This window comes from Pseudorca crassidens, chromosome 21, assembly GCF_039906515.1.
Source record: "Pseudorca crassidens isolate mPseCra1 chromosome 21, mPseCra1.hap1, whole genome shotgun sequence".
Taxonomy (NCBI): domain Eukaryota; kingdom Metazoa; phylum Chordata; class Mammalia; order Artiodactyla; family Delphinidae; genus Pseudorca; species Pseudorca crassidens.
Genome location: NC_090316.1, coordinates 4,866,076 through 4,892,183, shown reverse-complemented (window position 1 = coordinate 4,892,183; position 26,108 = coordinate 4,866,076). Strand labels below are relative to the sequence as shown.

The 26,108-nt window shown below is 44.0% G+C and overlaps 1 protein-coding gene across 1 annotated transcript; it reads right to left on the bottom strand.

The window, feature by feature from the left end:
- Positions 1-450: 450 nt before the first annotated feature.
- On the bottom strand, positions 451-16,319 carry CHRNA6 (cholinergic receptor nicotinic alpha 6 subunit). The gene is made up of 6 exons (XM_067721441.1): positions 16,133-16,319; positions 14,335-14,474; positions 5,635-5,679; positions 4,804-4,913; positions 3,724-4,702; positions 451-1,665 (listed from the first exon to the last, which is right to left on the bottom strand). Exons 1-6 carry the CDS (start codon positions 16,209-16,211, stop codon positions 1,534-1,536), a joined length of 1,485 nt encoding a protein of 494 aa, XP_067577542.1. The 5' UTR covers positions 16,212-16,319; the 3' UTR covers positions 451-1,533.
- Positions 16,320-26,108: the final 9,789 nt, after the last annotated feature.

Here is a 26,108-nt window from a genome sequence, read left to right as displayed (position 1 = left end):
GTCTGGCCTCTTATCAATTTCTATTGATTAAGGGAAGGTCAAGAACCCTGGTTAGTATCAGTAATAGAAGTTGTAGGGTATCAACACAATGGAGGTTATGCAACCACAAAAATTATACTTCAAGACTGCATAACATCTCGGAGAAATGCTGCTGACCTGATATTGAGAAAAGAGCAAAATACAGAACCGAAAGGTAAAACTGAGGTGTCAAATTATGTGTGCATTTAGACAAGGACTAGAATGGAAAAGGCAAAGTGAAATTAGTTCCTGTGTTAGCGTAGATTTTTTTTCTACTTTAAAATGCATCTTTAAAACTGTTACTATAAGTGTATACAAAAAATAAGAAGATAATAAACGAGGGTTGAATATAACAGAATACCCAACGTTCTCCCTCTCAGAAAAGGAATTGCTCTAAAAGGTACAAGATCACCATTTCCTACAGAAGAAACACTTTTATTTTCAATCTCAGTTACAAAGAGCAAATGGAAACTGCTGATGAGAAGAGACACATTTTGGACCCACGGCAAAGGTTGCTTCAGGTCTGTCCGGCCAGACCACGTCATGCTTTATTTTCGTTGCTCTGGTTACATTCCCCACATGATACCTGGTCCTGGAGATCTCTGTGTTTATGACTTTTCCTACAAAGCTCCAAGTGCATGGACAGAACCTATTTCTGTGACTGTGGCAATGTCACCACTCAAGTCTCTTGCCAGATGAATGATAATTAAATATGGGGGGTGGGGGAGGGAAAGACTGGGAGTTTGGGGTTAGCAGATGCAAACTAGTAAATATAGGATGGATAAACAACAAGGTCCTACTGTGTGGCACAGGGAACTATATTCAGTATCCTGTGATAAACCAAAATGGAAAGAATATGAAGAAGAATGCATATATATGCATAACTGAGTCACTTGTCTGTACAGCAGAAATTAACACAACATTGTAAATCAACTCTACTTCAATAAGATTTTTTAGAAGGGGAGTAAATACAGCCTGTTGGTTAGACTGACTACCTGCTGTTACTTTTTTACTAAATAATGTATCAAATAATGCTGCAGTGTGTGCTCTACATCACAGAGATGTGCAGGAGAAAGCAAGCATACACGAGTTCACAGGTGCTGCAGAGGTCAGCATGTCCAAGGTCCAGAGTTTCACGTCTGGCAGGTGTCATTATACTGAGAAGCCCATAAACTGGAGAAGCAAAAGAAGCTCTTAGCATGGCTTGACTTTGATTCCACGGTTTGCTGTTCTGTGGGTCAGTCACGTCCCCGGAAGCCAAACGTGTACAGACAAGAGAAGCCTGCAGGTGCTGCCAGCTCTGGGCTCCAGTGTCAGATCCCAGACACTGGGATCATAAAGTACTCCTCTGTGCCCCAAGGGAGGGCATCCAGGCTCCTGGTTGGCAATAAAGTCCTCTTTTTCCATCTAGATGGGGACTTGGTGTGAAGCTTTCTATCCCTTTCCTTGTGGTGGGGGAAACATGGAACAAACACAGTGTCTTGTAAGTTTCTGAAGATAAAGGGAAAATCCATCTTACGAATGTCCTGTGTTCCCCAGGAGTGGCTGGAGAAACAGCCCTGCAGTTCCAAACACGCAGATGATTATAAACACCCACAGGAACACCCTGTCCACTACCATGGCCACGTATTTCCAGTCGTCCTCTACCTGAAAGACAAAAGTCAAGCAGCTGTAAAAAAAATCAAAACCATGGGAGATAAGCTTTGTCTCATAAATAAGCTGCTTCCTTTTCACAGAAGATTTCCTGGCAATTTTAAAGCAAATATCCCCGTGATCCTGGTTAACCCGTGTCTCCTCTGTAGCACACAGGGAACTTCCGTTTGTCTGCAGAGGGTGGGTGCGTGTGCTCCATCAGTCCTGGGACAGCAGGCTGCAGAGTGAGCAGGCTTATGTGGGCACACAGGACCTCTCCTGACTGCAGGCAGCACCCCAGAAAGAGCTGCTCGGAGAGCTCCACTTCTGCGTTGACTGGAAAAAAAAATGCATAACCTAACAGTTGAGAATTATGTTTTATTCAGTGGATTTTCTGAGGAATTCAAGCCCGGGAGGCAGCCTCTCAGATCGCTCTGAGGGACTGCCCTGAAGAGGTAAGGGAAAAAAAAGTCAGGGCATAAAGGAAGTTTTGCAACAAAGACCAGGTAGCCGGAACATCAAAAGATTAGTTGTAGAGCATTTTGTTGCATTTGACTGCAACAGTAATCCTTTGATGTTCTGACCACCTGGATTTTGTGGCAAAACCTCCTATGTATCCTGGTTCCCCCCTATCCAATCTCCTGAGGTAAACCATAATGGAAAAGAATACCCCAAAAATGTATATATGTGTATAACTGAGTCACTTTGCTAGGCAGCAGAAATTAGTACAACATTGTAAATCAACTATACTTCAATTTTAAAAACGTTTAAAAAAAGATCACTGTTAATTAAAGAAAACCAGACATCTCAAGTTAAGGAATTTAGCGCTTTTCTATGTATGGGAAGAGGCAAGAGTCTGGGTTCACGGAAATCATTCCTTTGATATGCAACTTAGCTCTCTAGGGCCAGCATCCTTCTTTCCTCCACCCTGAATCCCCTCAGGGTGCACAGCTGGGGGTGACTGCAGTGGTTGATGGCTTGACTGGTGCAACGTCCTTCGTTTATTAATAGGACAGGTGACATTTCTCATCCACTCTTGTCATGGACACCACGGGACAGTCTGACTCCTTGGCAAGTCTGGGAAATGGGTTTGAGGCGGGGGGTGTAGGATGTGCGATGTGATGGGCCCCCCCCCCATCAGGAATAGGTGACCCTCTAGAACTCGGGATCACGCTGGTCAGGGAGAGCTCGTTACATCTCTCATGTCCTTCCTGTTCCCGACCTCCAAGAGCCCTACCTGGTGGTGATCAATTCAGCAGCAACTGTCCCCTAGTTTGACGAAGGTGTCACAACAGAGGGGAGTCCTAGGCTCACCTGGCCCCGATGTACCCCCTCCCCGACCTGTGTGACATGCAGCCCATGTCCGCCTCAGCACCAATGGGTGGACTTCAGGCCTGCAATGTCCTTTCATTAGGAGATAAGGATGATGGCTACTGCCATCAGGTCAGACCCAGACCCCTGGCAGCAGGAGTTTTCAGAGGCCCCCCCAGCTAGTCATCCTGATGGTATGGAAAATTGGCATAAAGTTCTTGAGCTCTCTCTCTCTGGAGGATGAGGAGGTCCGAGCTGCTATAGTTAGACTCTGGGCCGCAGAAGCGGACTGTGTTGATGCTAAAAATAACCCTGAGGTTCATTCAATCAGCACCTGGATCCCCGTCAAGTGGAGTAAGTGAGATTGGAGCTGCCGGAGGCTCACGCCACCTTCCTCCCAGGCTCCCAGACTGTGACCAGCCCTGCAGGCTTTCCTCCTGCCCCTCAGCCGGCTTTTCCCTCTCCCACCCTTCCTTACGTAGGGGCTCTCAGTTTAATAAACCAAGGTTGCCCTGAGTGTTTATCTTAACCAGATTTTACTTGAGTTGACATTTCTGGAGGCAGAGATTTGCTCTGAGGCGACACCTTACCCCACCCCCTCCGCAGGGCGGTTCACCCATAACTGCATCATCACAGGGCTGGCTTTTAGGGCACCACTCCCTGACCGTCTTGCAAACAGAACTCACATTGAAGCTCTGACATGTCTATGCAGGGCCCCCAGGCCTGCTGCGGGTGAACAGGCTAGAAGACCCATACATTTACCTCCTTTGTTTCATTTTGGTTCTTCATGTTTTCTGCTATGAATTGAACACTATCAATTACATCTTCGACTTCAGGTGAGGGCTCCAAATTTTCAGTCGTCCGTTGTAAAGGCTGATGAATTAACCGTCTCTTGCTGGTGGCGATCTCCCTGGACTTACGACAGTGGCAGCATTCTTTAAGAAGTTTGGGCTCTCTGCGACAATCGAACTTGACTTTGGCTGGCCTGCCAGAGAAGCCTTCGGGGTTTTTGTCATATCTTGTCCCCTTCCTCTTGTCCAGAGGCCTCCTCATCATCAGGATCTGGGGTAAGAGCCGGAGGAAGACTGCCTTCACCCACGTGGGCATGGTATGTGTGGTCGGGGTGCGGTAGTGGGTGTTCAACACAAACACCGTCACCACGATGGACGAGGTGATGAAGATCATGGTGAACAGCAGGTACTTGCCCACCAAGGGGATCACGAGAGACGTAGATGGGATGGTTTCTGTGATCACCAGCAAAAACACTGTCAGGGAAAGCAGAACTGAAATGCAAAGCGTCACTTTTTCACCACAGTCAGAAGGAAGGTAGAAAACCAGCACAGTTAGAAATGAAACAAAGAGACAGGGGATGATCAGATTAATGGTGTAAAACATCGGCAATCTTCTAATGTAAAAAGAATAGGTTATGTCTGTGTATATCTCTTCACAACAGTTGTATTTTATGTCATGCTTGTAGCCAGAAGCATCGACAATTTCCCATTCACTGTTTTCCCAAAATTCATCCATGTCCACTTTAGAGCCAATGATTAGAAGATCAATTTCAGCTTTGTCATAGGTCCAGGAACCAAATTTCAGGGAACAGTTTTGATGATCGAAAGGGAAAAAAGTGATATCCATAGGACAGGAGCTCTTAAAAATAGCTGGTGGAGTCCAGGTTATCATGCCATCATATTTAAGAAGAGCTTTTGTCTTGCCTTTGACTTGGAAGTTGCCGACAGCACTGCAAAGTAAACCAGACACCATTAGTAACACCCTCTGTGCTTTGGGTCAGCCTGTACCAAAGGCAACTTTGGAAAGACACTGGCTGTCAGATGCCCATACTTGTTGTAGAGAACAATGTCAGGCTTCCAGATCTTCTCCGCAGGAATGCGAAGAGTCTCAATGCCATCGTATTCCACTGGGTCCCAGCGCAATTTATAATCATTCCACATCTAAAGGGAATAGAAGTCAGTTTTTAAAAATTCTCGACTTTCTTCCAATGTTAATTCTATGTTGGTTCAACAACTTTTTGAAAATTTTCTTATTTAAAGAGTTGGTTTCCTACCAAAAGTTGGAAGATTAAATCCATGGGGAACAAGGTAGCTAAGCTGATTTGGGGTAAATATAGATATTAGATAAGTATCTATTGATTATTAATTAGCTAGCCAAGTTTACAGGCTCAGCTTCCATATTCCATGGACTATGTTCCATCTCTAGTAGCAATCCATTTCTAGTATTAAAAAGATAATTCAAGTGTATGATGATGGGTTTGTTACAAAATCTGCATAAAAGATTGAGACAGGAAGGAAGAACAAGATGGTATGACTGATAAAACCAGACGGTGGGAATCTAACCCAGAGCAGGAGCAAAGAGTGGTCAAGAATCTGGCTCTGGAGCTCGAGATTCAGACAAAAATAGGAGACTTGAGAGCAGAAACCACCGAAGCAGAGTCAGAGAGAACTCTGTCACTAAGTTCTGCAGCATGAAGCCTCCACCCAGCCAGCCGTTACCAGATTGAACTTTGGGCTTTGGAGCTAGTTAATATTTTATGCTCTATCATAAGCTGGAGATGCAAAGAGGGAGTGCTAGTGGATTTTATCCATTTGACGTTGTTAAACTGACACACAAGTGTGACACAATTCCAAGAGAAGAACGTGTGACATAGACACGTACGTGACGTAGCCACAGATTGGTTTCCATGATCTGGTTTACTTCATCCTGGGAAGAAGAAACAATATTTTTTAGCCTCAAATGTACTTGCTAATAGAAGTGAATCTTAGAGCAAAAATTACAACTAAAAATAGCCAATCTGAGTTATTCATGCTAACGGAGGGAAAAAAAGCAGACTGAAAAGGCAATTTATAAAAGGCCCAAAATACAATATTTCCACACTGGTCCCAACCCTGTTGACTTTGAAATGTGGCTTTATGACTGTCTTTCAAATCTGATTGAAGTCCCACTTCTGTGAAGCCTTTCTGACCACTGCAGCCCATAAACATTTCTGATCCCATAAAAGGAAAGAAGGGAGAGAAGAGAGAGTGGGAGGGAGGGAGGGGAAGTCCTGCAGATGGCGATGGGTATCATTGCTTTTGCTATCTTCTTCCTCAGCTGTGCCCCAGCACCCTCTAGGTCCTGAGTCCTGAGCCCCACTGCCCCTCAAGGTGTCAGCCTCAGCTCACCATGGAGTTCTCCAGCTGGAACCTGCCACTCCCCAGAGCACTGCTCCCACACACACCACTGCCGATTGCTTCAATCATTCATTAACAAGTATTTATTGAGTGCCTACTGTGCGCTCTATAAATGCTGGGGCTACAGAAGTAATCAGGATGGAAAATATCCCTACCTACATGTGCCTAAGCTATTAGCTGGGGAGACAGAAAATCAATAATACATACATGGTATAATGTAAGATAGTGATAAGTCCCATGCAAAAAAATAAAGAGGGATTGAGTGGTGTGTGTGTCTGCACACACACGCACACACGTCTCTTTTAGACAGGATGATCCAGAAAGGTTTGTCTTAGGAGGTGGTTTAAGCAGGTACCTAAATGACCTGCAAAGAGTCCTGGGTCTCTTGAATAAAAGCATTCCAGGATGACATGCCAAATATAATATGTTCCTAATCAGCTACCACCTCTCAGTGGAGCAGCTACTGAAGACACGTCCAGAACCTTCAGCAGTCTCAGAGCGCAACACTTGGAGGCTATTGATGGTCACACAGTGGCCGGCAGTGGGTTCCCAAAACTTACCAACCTTGTTTCCCCAGACACATGAGCACCTTCGAGAGTAAACACCTCACACTGGCTGAGGAAGCTGTGGCCAGGGCTGGACACCAGCCCACTCTGGTTTGCTGCTCTGCGGTTCTCCATGCCCCCCAGAAAACGCTACCTGGAGACCTCACCAGCTTCCTCCTTCAAAGGGATTTGTGTCAAGTCATGATAAGCCCCAGGGTTTTAAAAGGTCAACAAAAGGAGTTACATTCATGGTTTTCTATTGGTCAGGGCAAGCAAAGAAATGGACTATTACTTATCCATGACTTTACAATTACCCAAGTCTAAGGACAGTGTCTTCTGCTCATACCTTGTGACCAGCAGATTCAAGCAGGGGCCATGTCAATAAATCCATTGGCTGTCAGTCAGGAATGGACTAGCTCTAGCAGTCCAGAAATGTCTTGGAGGTAACAGTCATAAGCATCTTCCAACAACTGCTTCCTCTCTGTCCACTAATACACTGTTTAAAGAACTAGTGCACACTATGAACTAGAACGTTGTATTCTGAGAATTAAAATCATTTGGCAATATCATCCCAACAGTATTCCTGCCTCCCCATCTATACTTCCACAGCCTGGTGAACCTCCATGTGGTGTGGACCTGCTTCATGGTGGATGGACACCCTCAGAGGTGTCAGCCAAGTTTATGGGTCAGGACCGGGTCTGGAAAGTCGCATTCTCCATCCAATGCCAGATTGCACCTATGGTCATGGGAACTGCTATCAGACAGCCCAGCTGAAGGAGACCAGAGACCCACAGTACAACCCCACGTTCCTGGGACCATCACCCTGCGTCCCCTTCTTGGGAAAATAAAGTAGTTGACACCTGGTTCAATTAAAGGATTGGAGTTACAATTTCAAATGGACTAGATTCTGGAGAGCAGCAACAGACTCAGAGACTGAGATCAGAAAGGCCAGGTGGGCTACATTTTCAAAGCCTTCATGTTTGTCATGTCAGATATGCCAGGCCATCGAAAACACTGGGCAGGGCCTTTGTCCTGGCCCCATGAGGGGCACAGTGGAAATACACTTACTCTGAAGATCATCCTCTCATTAGACTTTGTGGCCAAGTTCATTCTATGCAGCAGCAAACACCCTTCCATGTAGAGCTCTCTGGTGCTCTAAGGCCAAGCCTGAGGCCCAAACAGCAGCAGACAGCCTACAGTCTTCTAGAAGGGAGTTGGTAATTGTGCATCTGGGCTGTACTGCATCACAGTCACTCCCAGACCTCACCATGGCTCAGTGACAACAATGAATATGGCCCATAGGGACTGCTGGTGCCCCACATGAGGACAAGTAGACTCTAATACACCAATAAGAATTGCTATATTAATACTGGACAAAGCAGATGCAGAGGAAAAAAATTACTAAAGACAAAGAGGGAAATTACATAATGAAAGAAGGATCAATCCACCAGGAAGACACAATGATCCTGACCATATATGCACCAAACAGCAGAGTCTCAAATTATATGGAACAAAAACTGATAGAGCTGAAAGAAAAAACAGACAAATCTCCAATTACAGTTAGAGACTTCAATATCCCTCTCTCAGTGACCAACAGAACTCAGTAAACTCAACAGAATCAGCAAAAGTAGGGAAAATCTGAACAACATAATCAACCAGCAGAATTTAATTGACACATAGAGATACTCCACTCAAACACACCAGAATACACATTTTTTCAAGCATGCATATAATATTAACCAACGCAGAGCATATCCTTATCATAGGCTATGAAACAAACCTCAACAAATTTAAAAGAATTGGAATCATAGTGTGTTTCTGACCATAATGGAATCAAACTAGAAATCAATAACCAAAAGACAACAGGAAAATCTCTAAACCCATGGAAACTGAACTTCTAAATAATCCATGGGTCAAAGAGAATGTCTCAAAGGAAATTCTTTAAAACGCAAAGAGCTGAATGGGAACAAAAATACAATATATCAAAATATGAGGGACATAGCTAATAAAAGTGCTAAGAAGAAAATTTAAAGCTAAATGCTTACATTAGAAATGAGAAAAAGTCTCAAGTCAATAACACAAGTTTCTACCTCAAGAAATTAGGAAAACAAGCACAAAATAAACCCAAAGCAAGTACAAGGAAGGAAAAATAAAGATAAAACAGAAATCAATAAAGTTGAAAAGGAAAACAATAAAGAATATCAATGAAACAAAAGGCTGATTTTTTGGGGGAAAAATAACAAAATTGATAAACCTTTAGCCAGACTGACAAAAATAAAAAGAGAGAAGACACAAACCACCAATATCAGGAATGAAACAGGAGCTATCATTACAGATCCTATAGCCATTAAAAAGTTAGATAATACCATGAGCAACTTTAATTTTATCATAAATTTGTCAATTTAAAAGAAATAGGCCCATTCCTCAAAAACCACAAACTAACTAACAAGGACCTACTGTATAGCACAGGGAAATATACTTAATATTTTGTAATAAACAATAAGGGAAAAGAATCTGAAAAGTGATATAAATAGACAGTCTGAATACCCTATAGCCATTTAAGAATTGAGTTTATAATTAAAAAGCTGCTGGAAAAGAAATCTCCAGGCCCAGTAGGTTTCCCTGAAGAATTCTACCAAATATGTAAAGAAAAATCAATACCAACTTTCCACAATTTCTTCCAGAAAATAGAAGAGGAGGAAACAACTCCAAATCCTTTATGTGAAGCTAATATTATCCTGACAGAAACCCAAAGACATTATGAAAAAAGAAAATGACAGATCAATATCTTTCATGAACTTAGATGCAAAAATCATTAACAAAATATTAGCAAACTGAATCCAACAATGTATAAAAAGTTATACACCATGACTAAGTGGGATACAAGACTGGTTCAACATTCAAAACTTAATCAATGTAATTTACCATATCAACAAACTAAAGAAGAAAAACCATGTGATCATATCAATTGATGGAGAAAAAGTTTTTTGTTTTTTTTGTTTGTTTGTTTTTGTTTTGGCGGTACGCGGGCCTCTCACTCTTGTGGCCTCTCCCGTTGTGGAGCACAGGCTCCGGACGCGCAGGCCCAGCGGCCATGGCTCACGGGCCCAGCCGCTCCGCGACATATGGGATCCTCCCGGACCGGGGCACGAACCCGTGTCCCCTGCATCGGCAGGCGGTCTCTCAACCACTGCACCACCAGGGAAGCCCAAGAAAAAGTTTTTGACAAAACTCAACATCAATTCATGATTAAAAACTCTGTGAAACTAGGAATAAAGGGAAATTTCCTCAACTTGATAAGAGCATCTACAAAACAGCTACACCTAACTTTATACCAAATGGTGAAAGACTGAATGCTTTTTCCTTAAGACTGGGAAAAGGACAAGGATGTCTGTTGTCGCCACTCTTACTCAACATAGTACTGGAAGTTCTAGCCACTGAAATGAAGCAAGAAAAAGGGGGAAAAGGCATAGACTGGAAAGGAAGAAATAAAACTATCTCTATTTGCAGATTATAAGGTTGCCTACAAAGAAAATCCCATGGAATCTATAAAAATGCTGAAACTAAGTGAGTTCAGCAAGATCTTAGGATACAAGATCAATATACAAAAGTCTTAAAATTCTATATACTAACAATGAGCATGGAGAAACCAAAATTAAAAGCATAATAGGGCTTCCTTGGTGGCGCAGTGGTTGAGAATCTGCCTGCTAATGCAGGGGACACGGGTTCGAGCCCTGGTCTGAGAAGATCCCACATGCCGCGGAGCAACTAGGCCCGTGAGCCACAACTACTGAGCCTGCGCGTCTGGAGCCTGTGCTCCACAACAAGAGAGGCCGCGATAGTGAGAGGTCCGTGCACCACGATGAAGAGTGGCGCCCGCTTGCCACAACTAGAGAAAGCCCTCGCACAGAAACGAAGACCCAACACAGCCAAAAATAAATAAATAAACAAATGTGAGGTTTAAAAAAAAAAAGCATAATACTATTTTCAGTCACTCCCAGATAAAACAAAATACTTACGTATACATGTAACAATACATGTATGGGATCTGTGTACTGAAAATTGCAAAATCCTGAAGGAAGAAGAGCTAAATAAATGGAGAAACATCCCGCATTCATGGACTGGAAGACTCAACAGAGTAAAGATGTCACTTCTCCCCAAACTTATCTGCAGGTTTAATGCAGTTCCTATCAAAATCAGGGCAATGCTTTTTGTGGACGTAGGCAGCTTATTCTAGGCATAGGCCACAGAATAGCTAGGACAATCTTGACAAAGAAGAACAAAGTGGCAGGAATCACTCTAGCCAATATTAAGTCTTACTCTACAGCTACAGTCATCAAGAGAGTGCAGTGTTGGTGGAGGGATAGTCACACTGATCAATGAAACAGAATAGAGGACCTAGAAATAGACCCACACAAATATGTTCAACTGATTTTTCACAAAGGTGCAAAACCAATTCAGTGGGGAAAGGATTGCCTTTTCAACAAATAGTGCTGGAGCAATTGGACACCCACAGGTCTAAAAAAAAAAATCTAGGTCTCTTATCTTATATAAAAATTACCTCAAAATGGATCACAGTCTTAAACATAAGACATAAATAAAACTTTTAGAAAAACATAGGAGAAAACCTATAGGATCTGGGATAAGGCAAAGAATTACTAGGCTTGATGCCAAAAGCATGACATATAAAAGGAAAAATTGATAAATTGGACCGCATCAAAATTAAAAACCTCATGTGAAAGCCCATGTGAAGAGGAAGAAAAGATAAGCTACAAACTGGGCTAAAATATTTGCAAACCACAAAACTGGCAAAGCACTTGCATCTAGAATATAGCCAGAACTCTCAACACTAAATAGTAAAAACAAACAATTCAACTGGAAAATGGGCTTAAGGACGTGAGCAAACATTTCACCTTAGAGGATATGCAGATTGCAGATAAGCACATGAAAAGAGGTTTTATATCATTAATCATTAGGGAAATGCAAATTAAAACCACAATGAGATATCGTTTCATACCTAATATAACTCAAATAAAAAACAGTGACAATACCAAATACTGGCAAAGCTGTAGATAAACTGGTCCCTCACATATTGCTGGTGGGAATGTAAAAGGGTACAGCCATTCTGGAAAGCATTTTGGCAGTTTCTTTTAAAACTAACACACAACTACCACATGACCCAGGAATTGCACCCCTGGGCATTTATCCCAGAGAAATAACGATTAATGTTCACCCAAAAACCTGTACACAAATGTTCATAGCAGCTTTATTTGTAAAAGACCAAAACTGGAACCAGCCCAAATGTTCTTCAACCAATGAAAGGTCAATCAAAGTGTGCTCCATCAATACCATGGAATACTACTCACAGTAAGAAGAAATGACTCACCAAACTTATTGTGGCAACGACTGCATGATGTATGCATGAAGTCAAACCACTATTCTGCACACCTTACTTATACAGTGTTGTATGTCAAATATATCTCAATAAAACTGGAAGAAAAAAATGAAGAAATGAACTATTGATACAAGCAACAACTTGGATGAATCTCTAAAGAATTATGCTGAGTGGAAAAGCCAGTCCACAAGGTTACATACTGTGTGATTCCATTTATGTATAGCTTTCTTGAAACGACAAAATTTTAGCAATGAAAGATACAGTAGTTGTTGCCATTGGTCAAAGAAAGTATACAAGGGCTCTATTATTTCTTACTGCAAGTGAATCTATGATTATTTCAATAAATAAAATTTCAGTTAAAAAACTACATTTCTCAAGACTCTCTTGCAGCTAGTGGTGGTCAATGAGCTAGGAAGCAGAAGCTGTCAGTAGGACTTCTAATAAAACTCCTTAAGGAAGTCACAGATGTCTGGTATGTGCCCCTTTCTCTCTTGCTCCTGCTTCTTGCCAAGAATGTGAATATGATGAGTGAAAATCAGCAGTTATCCTGGACCACAAGGCAACACTGAGGGAAGAAATCACATGCTAAGGATGGTGACATAGAAAGATAGAAGGAACCTTGGTCCCTGTCACAGTTTATGCTTTTAGCATCATAGCTCATGTGATTAACATCCTCAGGAGTTGTGCAGTGCACAACCTGGGCAACCAAACACCGTGATGCAACCACTACCACGAAGCCACCTGGTATTAACCTGGGCTGTTAATCTTTAGATTTCTATTACATAAGAAAGAAATAAACTTGTTTTATATAAGCTGAGAGAGCATGTGTGTGTTTTTCAATCTCTGATAGCGGCCAAATGCAAATACCAAAATCTGTATTTAGCAATCCTCCACCCACCATCTTCAGAACAATGTCCTGAAAGGGTGTATAGATCATGGATTTGAAGTGATGATGTATCACAAACTTTAGGGGTCACTCAGTCCAGTTCTCCATTCATAACAGCCCGATTCATACCAAGTGTGGCTTCCAGTCTGGTAGGAGACCAGTAACCAGTGCTAAGCTATTTGAGGGGAGAGGGGAGGCGGGATCAGAATAGGTACTAAATAAATGTTTATTAAAGGAATTAGTGGGCCCATTTAAGTGAGATAAAATGTCTGGCTTACTTTTTTTTAAACCAGTATTTATCAGCATATACACACTTCCAGCTTGGGCCAGAAGCTAGAGGATCAGGACAGGGTCAGCCCAGTCCACTGGGAAACACGGACCGGAGAAACATGGTGAGCCCGGACTTCATATCCATAACTGAGGTCTTCCCCCAGGTGCACCTGGAGCCACCACTGTTTCTCCAGGCAAAGCTGAGAGGAAGGAGGCACCCCCTGCCTCCGTCCAGGGTCTGGGCTGCTCCCTCGGTCTGTGCACCATTGTCTCAGAGATGCTCGGGACGTCCCTTACCCCTTACGTCCTGAGCCTGCCTATTCCTGGAACTTGGTCCGAGTCCAGTGCCTCAGGCCAGCCTGCGCCCTGCCATGCCTTGAAGCCCAGAACCCTGTCCTCTGTTAGGGTATCGGGTCCCACACCTCCTCTCTCAGCAACTAGGGTGTGAAGATTATTCAAAAGAAAGAACTCTAGTCCTCTTTGCCCCTTAAACAGGGTAGCAATAAATTAAACTAAGATCTCCAAATTCCCATCAGATTTTCAGGGCTGGATGGAACCCTATGTGAAACAAGGTGAATTTTCTCTTTCTTCTATAACAAAGGAGACTTAAAGCAATTCTTCTTATACGGAGTCAAAAGAGCATGAGCTTTGGGGTTGAACAGTGCTGATTGAACCGCAGTGCCACCATCTGTAACTGTATGACGTTGGGAAAGTTTCTTATCTGAGATTTCCTCTCCCCAGCTGTAAAATGCAGATGACAGCCACTAAGTGTGGACACTGGTGCATAATAGGTGCACAATGAAGTTAGCTCCCTTTGTATTCCCCCTTCAAATGCCCCTGCGCTTCTTTGTTTCATAAACTGGTTCTGAGAGCATTTCCAGAAAAACATCGCCTTAAGGAGAATAATGACAGCAACCCTGGGAAGAGTGGATCCCTCCCAACGGGCTGGCTTTGAAGGGCAGCACTCTGTAGATTTTTGCCTGTTTGTGTTCAAAAATCCCTTTATTTACCCAGTGCAGTGAGTGGGAATTGCTTGGACCCTTCAGAGTTGGGGCCTCTGAGGCCTCGTGGTGCCCACCCTGCACTTACCACGTCGGCCAGCTGTGTGATGGCCACTTCAAAATGCACAGTGACTGGGTCAGAAACGTTTTCCACGGGCCTGATGAACTGGTTATAATGAGCAAACAGTTTGTGAAAGAGCCTCTCCTCAGACGCACAGCCTGCACATCCTGCGGCACCATACAGAGAGAGGGGTTAGAGAAGCAGAAAGGATGCTGGCTGGTGGGGAGGTTCCAGGGGCTTCCATCCGGGAAGGCGGGTGCAGGACACCAGCTTCCCCCAGCACCACTGCACCTGCCCCTCCTGGCCATGCTACTCCCCTTCACCACCGAGATGAAAAGAGTAATACCGGCATCTCAGGACTAGTGCGCTAGCAAACAAAATGATGTTGGTAAGAGCACTTCTAAAGTCTATGGCAGCACAGTGTAAAGGGATAGATAGACACAGGCTTGAGCTGTTCAGTTATGTCACTGAACAGAACTCACCGTCTTACTGATCCGGTAATTAAAGAGAAGTCCTGCCCTTTCTTGTCAAAATACTGATCTGACTGGTCTCTGTTTCTACAACCAGCAGGGTGTGTAGCTGGGGAACCTTCTTCAATCAAACTTAAATAACTAGTAATTTCATTAAGGTCTTAAGCCCTCCTCCTTTTTAAAATCAACTTTGAATTTCAATTCTTGGAGATGTGTGAGAGTGCAAAGTTTTTAAGGAAAATTTACTTAAAATATTTTTTATAGAATCTCCAAAGTTCTTAAACAATAGCACTTTCAGTCATTAAATTTAGACAATAATGTAACGCATGTCTCTGTATTTTCCCAAGAATGCACTAAATGTAGGTTACTTGCTTTCATTTGACATAATTCATCTCATTAAGGCCCCCTCTATATTTTTCCTTATAGAATTCAAATTTGATACCTGAAATACTATTCTATAAATTTCCCAAAGGGATTTATACCCTGAAAGAAAAAAAATTTAAGGGGCTGAACAACTCATTAGGCAAAAACAAAGGAAAAGACAGCTGTTATATTACTAAATAAAAAGTGTTGTTTGACAGATGCATTTGGAAACACTGAGATTTCAGCAGGAAAGGGCAATTTTAGGTGTAAAACATCATTGTCTGCCATCCTAATTAATAAAGATAGAAATATTTCTACATAAAACAGATAAGTAAAAAATCCTCCTGTTACCCATTTTCCTCCTTTGAGGTTTTTCTTTTCCTTTGAGACATTTCAGATAAACCCTCCTTGAGTCTTGACAAGCAAGTCCCTGCAAAGCCGACAGCACGTGGAAATGTGGCTTTGTGGACATGGACAGAGCAGCAGCTGTCCGTTTCTAAGCCTTAACTTTGAAAATGAATGATCTTACTCTTAGGACACATTTCCCAAAATGAAGATGATTACCTACAAAATGGAAGGGTTCACAGACTGAGGAATAGTATCAGCTAATAAACCACAGTTTTGAAAAAATATTAAATACAGGTAAAGAACTTGAATACATCCATAGTGGAGATGGAGAGAAAACTGTACCATTGTTATTTTTGCCTATTTTTCATTGCGAAAATAAAACAAAACATGGTTTACAATGTTTCCTTGTCCTCCCCATCCCATCCCCCCGAAATCTCATTTTACATGTTAAGCCAGCCAACTAAAAATGAATAGATTAATTAGCAGTTATAAGAGGAGTAATTCCTGTACAGACACTCTACATATTTATCCATAGCATATCTCATCTCTGCTCAGTCAAGCACAACTAGAAAAGGAGGAAAATAAAACCAGGAAATACGTGTAGCTAAAAAGGGAATATGAGAACAAGCAGAAATAAAACCTACCTCTGAAGCAAAGTGTGAATACATACCACCAGAGACACAGCCCAAAGTGAAGGAATCCCTGTCCCTCGCGGGGCAGCATGTTTAAAACACACTCTGATTTCTTTTTCTAGTCAAAGGATTGTGGAAAACAAAGAGCTATCAGGCAGCCACTCACACCGGACCTTTAAATCACCAGAGTCCCCTGCAGTCCAAGTGTCTTCTGTGAAATGAAAACCTTCATAAACATAACATGGTCGTTCCCAATATCAGAGACTAAGGTCAACCAAAAGGGCAGATAAAAAGGACTCAATCTGATGTCAGATGAGTCAGCCCATTTCCTGACACCCTACATCTCTTCTCGTGCAGGAACGAGAGAAGCAGGATGGGGGTGTTGGGCAGACAGCACCGGGAGGGGACAGAAAACTGTGATGTGCTTAGTGTATCTTTGTAGTGCATCTTTTCCCAACCCTGGTCCTGAGGGGAACAAACACACGTCTCCTGAGCTCCAGCTGTAGGTAAAGCACCTGCCAGGTCCCGACCAGTGTATTCTGATTCACTGAGATCTCTAGCTCATCAGGGCTTAACCTTGTTACCAGAAAACATTGTAGAATAGGAGTCCTGGTAAAGTGCGCCTCACAGAGAACAGGATTAATTTGGTTCTGTCTGACTTCTAATGCCTCGTCCTTCTGAGTTTAGGAATCACCCTCCAGGACTAGAGATTAGCTGTCTGAGAATGAGAAGAACAAATACTGAACACAGGATGCTGTCTAGACGGTTCTATGTTTATTTATACATCCTTGTCACAAACTGGTTTTCTTATCATTTGCTTCTTTCCTCTATAAGTTTAGTGTCAGTAACATTCTGATGAGTTAGGCCTTCTGGTCAGATTTTGGTGTTGGTTAAAGGGGAGTTAGCAACAAAATGAAAAGGCAACCTACAGAATGGGGGGAAATATTTGCAAACCATGTATCTGGAAAGGGGTTTATATCCAAAATATGTAAGAAACTCATAAAACTCAATAGCAAATAAATACATCCCATTTGAAAAATAGGACCTGCACAGACATTTTTCCAAAGACACAGACGGCCAATGGGTATATGCAAAGGGGCTCAGCACCACTAATCATCAGGGAAGTGCAGATCAGACCACAATGAGCTATCACCTCACACCTATTAAGGTGGTATTATAAGAAGAAAAGAGGTAAGAAGTGTTGGTGAGGACGTGGAAAAAAGGGAACCCTTGTGCATTGTTTGGAATGTAAATTGCTGCAGCCACTATGGAGAACAGTTTAAAGGTTCCTCAAAAAATTCAAAAATAGAACGACCATATGATCTAACAATCTCACTTCTGGGAATATACCCAAAGGAAATGAAATCAATTTCTCAGAGAGATATCTGAATTCCTACGTTCATTGCAGCATTATTCACACGATATGGAAACAACCTGGTGTCCATCGATGGATGAATGAATAAAGAAGTTGTAATATACATATACATATATGTGATGGAATATTATTCAGCCGTGAGAAAGAAGGAAATCCTGCCATCTGCGACAACATGGATGAACCTGGAAGACATTATGCTGAGTGAAATAAGCCAGAGAAAGACAAATACTGTATGATCTCACTTTTGTGTGGAATCTAAAAAGGTCAAACTCATAGAAGCAGAGCGCAGGACGGTAGTTGCTAGGAGCTGGGGTGCGGGTAACGGCAAGATGTCGGTTGAAGGGTACAAACTTACAGTCACCAGATGAACAAGTTCTGGTGATCTAATGTACAGTACGGCGGTGACTACAGTTATCGTATTCTTGACATTTGCTACGAAAATAGACCTCAAGTGTTCTTACCACCTCTCCATCACACACACACACACGCGGTAACTGAGTGACGATGTGTTGGGCTGATTGTGGTGAGCATTTCGTAATGTAACATATGTTAAATCATCACATTGTACGCCTTAAACATACACACTTTTTATTCATCAACTATACTGCAATAAAGTTGGGGGAAAGGAGTCAGAGCCTAAGATGGTCTCTCAGGGACCTCCTATCAAAACATTCCATGACATCATCACAGAAACTGTACACTTGGCAATCGTGCAGACTTCAGACTAACGGTTTCCCTCAAAATTCTATTGGCCTCCTATCTCTTGTGGGAACGAAAAAGGAACGATCATTTATTTAGCACCAAACTTAGACCGGGCATTGGGCTGGGTGCCTCAGATATGTCACTTTAAGATGTTACTCAAATTCTCCTCTTAGCAGATGGGCTTTTTGTCCTTTGCTGAAGTGTCCTGTGGAGTTTGCAGAGAGAAGGCGTCAGGACAACACTTTATCATTATGGATAAAAAGCCACCTTACATCCCCAAATGGGGCAGTGCCTCCCTAGTTTTTAGGGTAAAACCCAAATCAGGCTGGCTGTTTTCAAAGCTCCAACACTTTCTATTGCCCAGACTTTGATTGGTTTGTTCTTCACACTTTCTAATGGATACAGTCTTTCAGGAAAACTGTGGTCTCAGGTCTTTTGTTTTATCCAACCATCCTTCTCTGTGGCCATCACCTGTCAGCATAAAGAACCCCTGTAGAGGAAGGATTCTCTGGGATGGTCCCCCTTTCCTCCAGGAACCTGCAGGCATCTGTCCTTGTTGCCAAGGACAACAAGGGGTGTCACAGAGGAACCTCACCAGAGGGGAGGAGTGTCACAGAGGAACCTCACCAGAGGGGAAGGAGGCAGAGGAAAGAATGTGGACTTTGGAGTCAGACCCGGATTTGGACCCTGGCCCTGATGCTCACTTGGCAGATGCTGAGCAAGTTACTGAAGCTCCCTCAGCCCTGTCCTCATCAGAGAAATGTGATTAAATTTGGTAACATAAATCGTTTAATCTCTCCCTACCCAATTTTTCATGGAATTTTCACTCCCTCTCTTACCAGTACAAATAGGTAATACAACTAAGTCACTTTCAGGCCTGAATATACTTTAAATATATATCTTAAAATATTTAAAAAATATATTCAGAAAGAATATATTTTAACAGCTTGTAAAGAAAATACATTCTCCCATTCAAAGAAAACATTTAAACTATCCCCTCATCATCAGAAAAATGCTTGAGTTTTGTCACTGAATTATGGGTTTATAGCCTGCTTCAAACCGCTTTTGAAAATTGCAGAGAAAGAGGTTAAAACCAAATATACAGGAAAAAAAAATAAGCACACTTCCAAAGAAAAGAATTTTTTTTAATTCAAGTAACAAAAGATTTAAAGACAGTTTTTCTCTCCCTGCGGTTGCTGGATACCATTTCACATTCACGTTCTATAAGCAGTTTTGTTTTTTACATCTTTATTGGAGTATAATTGCTTTACAATGGTGTGTTAGTTTTTGCTTTATAACAAAGTGAATCAGTTATACACATACATATGTTCCCATATCTCTTCCCTCTTGCGTCTCGCTCCCTCCCACCCTCCCTATCCCACCCCTCCAGGCGGTCACAAAGCACCGAGCCAATATCCCTGTGCCATGCGGCTGCTTCCCACTAGCTATCTACCTTACATTTGATAGTGTATATATGTCCATGCCTCTCTCTCACTTTGTCACAGCTTACCCTTCCCCCTCCCCATATCCTCAAGTCCGTTCTCTAGTAGGTCAGTGTCTTTATTCCTGTCTTGTTTAGCCTTGTTGAACCAGTTTTGAGTGCTGATCACGGTTTATGGAGGTGGAAAGGCTGCCGGGAGATGAGAGGTTAATTGACACGGGACGAGCTGGCCGGGCGTTCTTCCTTCCTCGCATAACCTGCACCCTCTCACCCCCTTATTCCTCTCAGCCAGTTCCAAAAGGAAAAAGGAAGAAGCCATGGATCTTAACTTTCTTCAAGACCATAAACATCTGATAAAAACTATGGATCCTCTGCTCCCCCCTGCCCACCTGTGTGCATCAAACACCATGCGCCATATGATACCCGCGGGCCCCAGACCCGTGGAGGGCAGCTGGGCAGACAGTAACCGTAGCTGGCTTCATCGTTTCCCAGGATCTGTCCCTAGTCACTCCACATTTTCCCTTTTTAAAATAACATATTCTAAAGAGCTAATGTGTCTGGAAATTGATAGCCTTCAGAGACTAATTGTTGGGCTCCTTTTTGGTTTTTATTCATAGAAGCGAACTTCAATTTGGAGGTTTTCTGAGGAAAAAAAAGTGATACTGTTTAATATGAAACTTTGTATTAATATATTTTAAGCTTTTCCTCCCTAGATACTAAATTAAAGCCATTGCTTCATTCTACTCTAAAAATAAAGGAGGCTATTTGATATGGTTGCATAAAATTTGTTATGTTTTTATTGGAAGTTTCAGGGGTTTGGGGCATAGAAACTGCACGAATGAACATTTCACTGACCTTTTTCCACCTGTCTGTTCTCTTTAAACTCCAAACAAGAAGACTCTTTAGTTGTCCCTAAAGAAATGTAAAGGAAACAACCCTTTAAACATGTATTATTTATAAATCATTGCAGCAAAACATTATCAATAATTTAATGATCCCATCTGCTTGGCTTTGTCTTTTTATATTTAAAAAACCCACTGTCATTAAACACTCACATGTTTAATATCCCTAGTCAGTAGTATTTCAAATCCACCCCAATTGACATTTCCCACCCTAGAAAAATAAAATAGCAGAAGGGGAATTCAAATTCAATGATCATTCTAGACCACAAAGAGAGAAGGCGTCAGGACAACACTTTATCATTATGGATAAAAAGCCACCTTACATCCCCAAAGAAACTTTTAATAAATAGCTCATAAGAGAGGCTCAAATGAACTGTACAACCTTTTGTCCACGTACATTTTAAGAAAAAGAGAAAGCCTTAGGACCTGGGCTGGGGTCAAGCTCACTGAAACGTTCAGACGTTGAATAAGAGTGACAGTGCTCACTCAGCACTTCTCGGCCAATCACCAGGCTAAGCCCTGTACCATCTCTCTTTTAATCCTCACAGCATCCCTAAGAGGTGAGACCCAGTTTTGGAAGTGAGGACATTGGCCCTCAGGCTGGTTAAGTAACTTGCTTACAGGCCCATCAGAGCGGCTGCATGGCTGAGTTAGGATTCCAATCTAGGTCTGTCTGATTCTAAAGGCAATGCTTTCACCTTAAAGCTATACTCAAGTGCTTTTTAGATCCATGAATACTTTATAAGTTCAATATATTTTTAGAAGGTTGTTACTGAAAAGGGCCACAGTTAGCACTAACTTCATTATCATTCACGGTGCATCTCTCACGTGAGCTGAGGGGGCCATGGCTAATTTGTACAGGGAGTTGAAATGATGGACACAGTACCAGAGACAAGTGAAAGCCCAGGAGATTGCCCTGCTTAGGGCTCAGGCTGACATCAGGCAAGCTCCCTGCTCCGGGAGAATGGGATCACAGCCACATCCACGTCTGGGGTGCTGTTACCAGCTGTGCCGTGCACATCACGAAGTACCACACTTTCCCAGCCAGGGTGATTCCTACACAGGACTTCGGGGATTTTGTAACTTCCCCAGCCTTTTCACTGCAGTAAATGAGCAGCAATTATCTCTGGGCCCAACAAGGCAGAAAGAAATGTGTTTAAATCATAAATCTCCTCAAAGGAAGAGTCAATTCAAGGTTACCGTTGTCCCAGGACCCAGCAGTTATAAAATGTACTCCACTAGAGTAGACCCAGCTCTATAACTGTAAATGGGAACAACAGTACCAATCGCTATTAGTTTCCTACGACTGCTCTAAGAAATTACCCCAAACTTGGTGGCTTAATGCAACCTCATAGTTCCAGAGGCCAGCAGTCCAAAATCAAGGTGTGGGCAGGGCCATGCTCCCTCTGAAGGCTTTAGGGGAGGATCCTCCCTTGCCTCTTCCAGCTTCTGGGGGCTCCAGGTGTTCCTTGGCTTGTGGCAACATCACTCCAGCCTCTGCCTCTGTCTTCACACGGCCTTCTGCTCTCTGCCTGTGCCTTCTCCTCTTTGCCTCTTGTAAGGAAGCCGTTCATTCAGTTTAGATCCTACTGGGTAATCCAGGGTAAACTCATCCCAAGAGCTGTAACTTGATCACATCTTGCAAAGACTCTTTTTCAAAGATGGTCGCATTGACATGTACCAGGGGTTAGGAGACAGACATATCTTTTTGGGGGCCACCATTCACCCCACTACAGCATCCCACAGGATTGTGGTGAGGATCTAATCGGAAAAGGTAGATAATAGCAGCTACTGATGTACCATAGGGACAACGCACACTGATTTTCTTCTTCCAGAGAGCAACACTTCCACGTGTACAGCAAACCTTGGGGACCAGTGGGGAGGCCCAGAAAGTCAGTCTGCTTTTACCTAAAATGATACAGATCTTGTTCTTTCAAAGAAGAAAACCTGAAAAGTCACTTAGATGACGTTTTCTGGTGAGCAGCTCTCAACTGTCAGTGTGCAGCAGAATCGAGAGTAGGAGGCATCCTTAAAAGCTCGGATTCCGGCGCCGTCCTCAGAAATTCCGATTCACAGGCCTGGGGTGGGACCCAGAAGCCGCATCTTTAAAAAACCCCCCAGCTGATCCCAAGGCAGCCTGTCCTCTGGAGGGCTGCCGGCAGATCCCCCACAGCCCACCCGCGCAGTTCTGATGTTACAGGGTCAGACGTTTCTGGGTCACACGCGTCCCAGCAAATTTGCATGTCACAAGATAAAAATGTTAGAGATAGTCTGAAGTTGCCATACGGGCACCGTGTTGTGTGTAAAAAAGGCTAATTCAACCTGGGTATTGGCTAAGTCCTGCTACGTTCTGGGCACCGTGATAGATACTGAAATATACTTGTAGAAAATACACATTTTTTTCAAGTACTCACGGCACATTTACAAAAGCTAAACTCTTCTTAGGAACCAACAAAGTCTCAACAAGTATCAAAGAATATATACCGTACAGAAGATTCTCCGTCCATAAAAACGCAAAATAGAACATCAATTCCAAGAGAATTCCCCCAACTTCCCTTTTTTGCAGGTCTTAAATGTTATCTCCACCTTTTATTTTTTAGGGTTGGGAGGAGGTAAAGCTAATAATGAACAGAACTCTTAGGGCTCGGGTTTCACCAGCTGGAGCATAGCTGAGATCCTGTTAATCTCAGGTCCTTATCTGCACCAGCCGTGCAGAGAGCTGCACTCCGCAAGCCTGTCAGGCTGCTGTCAGGGGCCCCGGGGGGAGCTTGGCCACCCCAGGCCTTCTCGATTCTTTGCTGAGCACGGCTGTCTTCCCAAAGCCAGGGCCGTCATGGGTCTGAGGTCGGGGAAGGGGGATGAGGGATGGGGCCAGAAGGAGTCCGGGCAGGGGGCGCCGGAAAGAACCCCCCCTCCACCAATGACCCCAGCAACGTGATAGAGCACGGCTGCTCGTGCCCGAGGCCTCACCCAGACTTTCATAAACCTTCCAACAAGGGTGTCAGCCGTGCCACCGGCCAGGCACAGCCTCCATCTGCAAACCCCAGCACGCTCTTTCCTGGAGCTCTCACGTCAGAGCACCTCCCTCTTCCTTGAATCGAAAAGAGATGCTGCCTGGGAAGCCCCATGTCCAGACGCAGAGATGCCAGCTCATAGATTAACTCATAGAGGAGATCAAACCTGTGGGAAAGGAAGTGGACTCTGGCCTAAAAGGAGACGTCAAGGCAGCGTGCTGGAGGCCACCATGGCGGGGTCGAGAGATCTACTGACACCACCACCGGCCCCCTTCACAGGGAGACCCTAATGGAGTCACCTTACCTGACCAGGCTGCCATTTCTTCCTTAAGATGGGGTGACGCGACTGAATGGATGCAAGGCCTTATCCAGCTCTCTCAGCTGTACTCAATACAGTGACAAGAGCAGATACACGGTGGTAGCCTAATGCGCTAGTGTTGTCATTTAAAAAATATAACAAGGGGGCTTCCCTGGTGGCGCAGTGGTTGGGAGGTCTGCCTGCCAATGCAGGGGACATGGGTTCGAGCCCTGGTCCAGGAAGATCCCACGTGCTGCGGGGCAGTTGAGCCTGTGTGCTACAACTACTGAGCCTGTGCTCTAGAGCCCGCGAGCCACACTACTGAAAAAAAAAAAAAAAAAAAAAGAAGGTATCAGAGCATTATTACATAAATTCCACTCCCCTTCTCTAAACTTTACCTGGAGAGGGAATGATACTGGAGATGCACAAAGAATTAGTTATGTGAGTTAGTCGTGCAAGAGAGCTGCCATATGTCACGTTTAGAATTAGACCTTCCTAAATGTAAACAAACCAAGTGAGCAATATGAAGAGTGTATTACAGTTGCGCATAAGTATTCCCAAGGCCCCCACCCCGGCCGAGCAGGGTGATCCAAGAGAGGAAGCCATCCAAGCATGTCCCAAAAATCACGAGAGTACATATTCTATCAGCTGGTAAAACCCAGCTACACAGAAAAGCTACAAGTAAACACACACACACACACACACACACACACACACACACACACACACACAGTGAAATTAATTAACCACCATGGTGTATCCTTGATCCGGCTCCACCTTTTTTCTGTCTTAGAGTGGCCACCTTAAACCCTGAATTTTATCATTTAATTCAGACACTCTCTTGAGACTTTTATTAAATCATGGAAAAGTTGGGATCTAGGGGAAGATGGCGGAAGAGCAAGACGCGGAGATTACCTTCCTCCCCACAGATACACCAGAAATACATCTACACGTGGAACAACCCCTACAGAACACCTACTGAACGCTGGCAGAAGACCTCAGACCTCCCAAAAGGCAAGAAACTCCCCATGTACCTGGGTAGGGCAAAAGAAAAAAAAAAAGAAAAAACAGAGACAAAAGAATAGGGACGGCACCTGCACCAGTGGGAGGGAGCCGTGAAGGAGGAAAGGTTACCACACACTAGAAGCCCCTTCGCGGGCGGAGACTGCGGGTGGCGGAGGGGGAAAGCTTTGGAGCCGCAGAGGAGAGCGCAGCAACAGGGGTGCGGAGGGCAAAACGGAGAGATTCCCGCACAGAGGATCGGTGCCGACCTGCACTCACCAGCCCGAGAGGCTTGTCTGCTCACCCGCCGGGGCAGCTGGGGCTGGGAGTTGAGGCTCGGGCTTCGGTCGGAGCGCAGGGAGAGGACTGGGGTTGGCGGCGTGAACACAGCCTGAAGGGCGTTAGTGCGCCACGGCTAGCCAGGAGGGAGTCCGGGGAAAAGTCTGGACCTGCCAAAGAGGCAAGAGATTTTTTCTTCCCTCTTTGTTTCCTGGTGCGCGAGGAGAGGGGATTAAGCGCGCTGCTTAAAGGAGCTCCAGAGACGCGCGAGCCGCGGCTAACAGCGCGGACCCCAGAGACGGGCATGAGACGCTAAGGCTGCTGCTGCCGCCACCAAGAAGCCTGTGTGCGAGCACAGGTCACTCTCCACACCTCCCTTCCGGGGAGCCTGTGCAGCCCGCCACTGCCAGGGTCCCGGGATCCAGGGACAACTTCCCCGGGAGAATGCACGGCACGCCTCAGGCTGGTGCAACGTCATACTGGCCTCTGCCGCCGCAGGCTTGCCCCACATCCGCACCCCTCCCTCCCCCCGGCCTGAGTGAGCCAGAGCCCCCGAAGCAGCTGCTCCTTTAACCCTGTCCTGTCTGAGCAAAGAACAGAGGCCCTCCAGCGACCTACACGCAGAGGCGGGGCCAAATCCCAAGCTGAACCCCTGGGAGCTGAGAGAACAAAGAAGAGAAAGGGGAAGCTCTCCCAGCAGCCTCAGAAGCAGTGGATTAAAGCTCCACAATCAACTTGATGTACCCTGCATCTGTGGAATACATGAATAGACAACAATCATCCCAAATTGAGGAGGTGGACTTTGAGAGCAAGATTTATTATTTTCCCCCCTTTTCCTCTTTTTGTGAGTGTGTATGTGTATGCTTCTGTGTGAGATTTTGTCTGTAGAGCTTTGCTTTCACCATTTGTCCTAGGATTCTATCCATCCGTTTTCGTGTTTTTTTTTCTTTTTAAAAAATTTTTTTTCTTAATAAT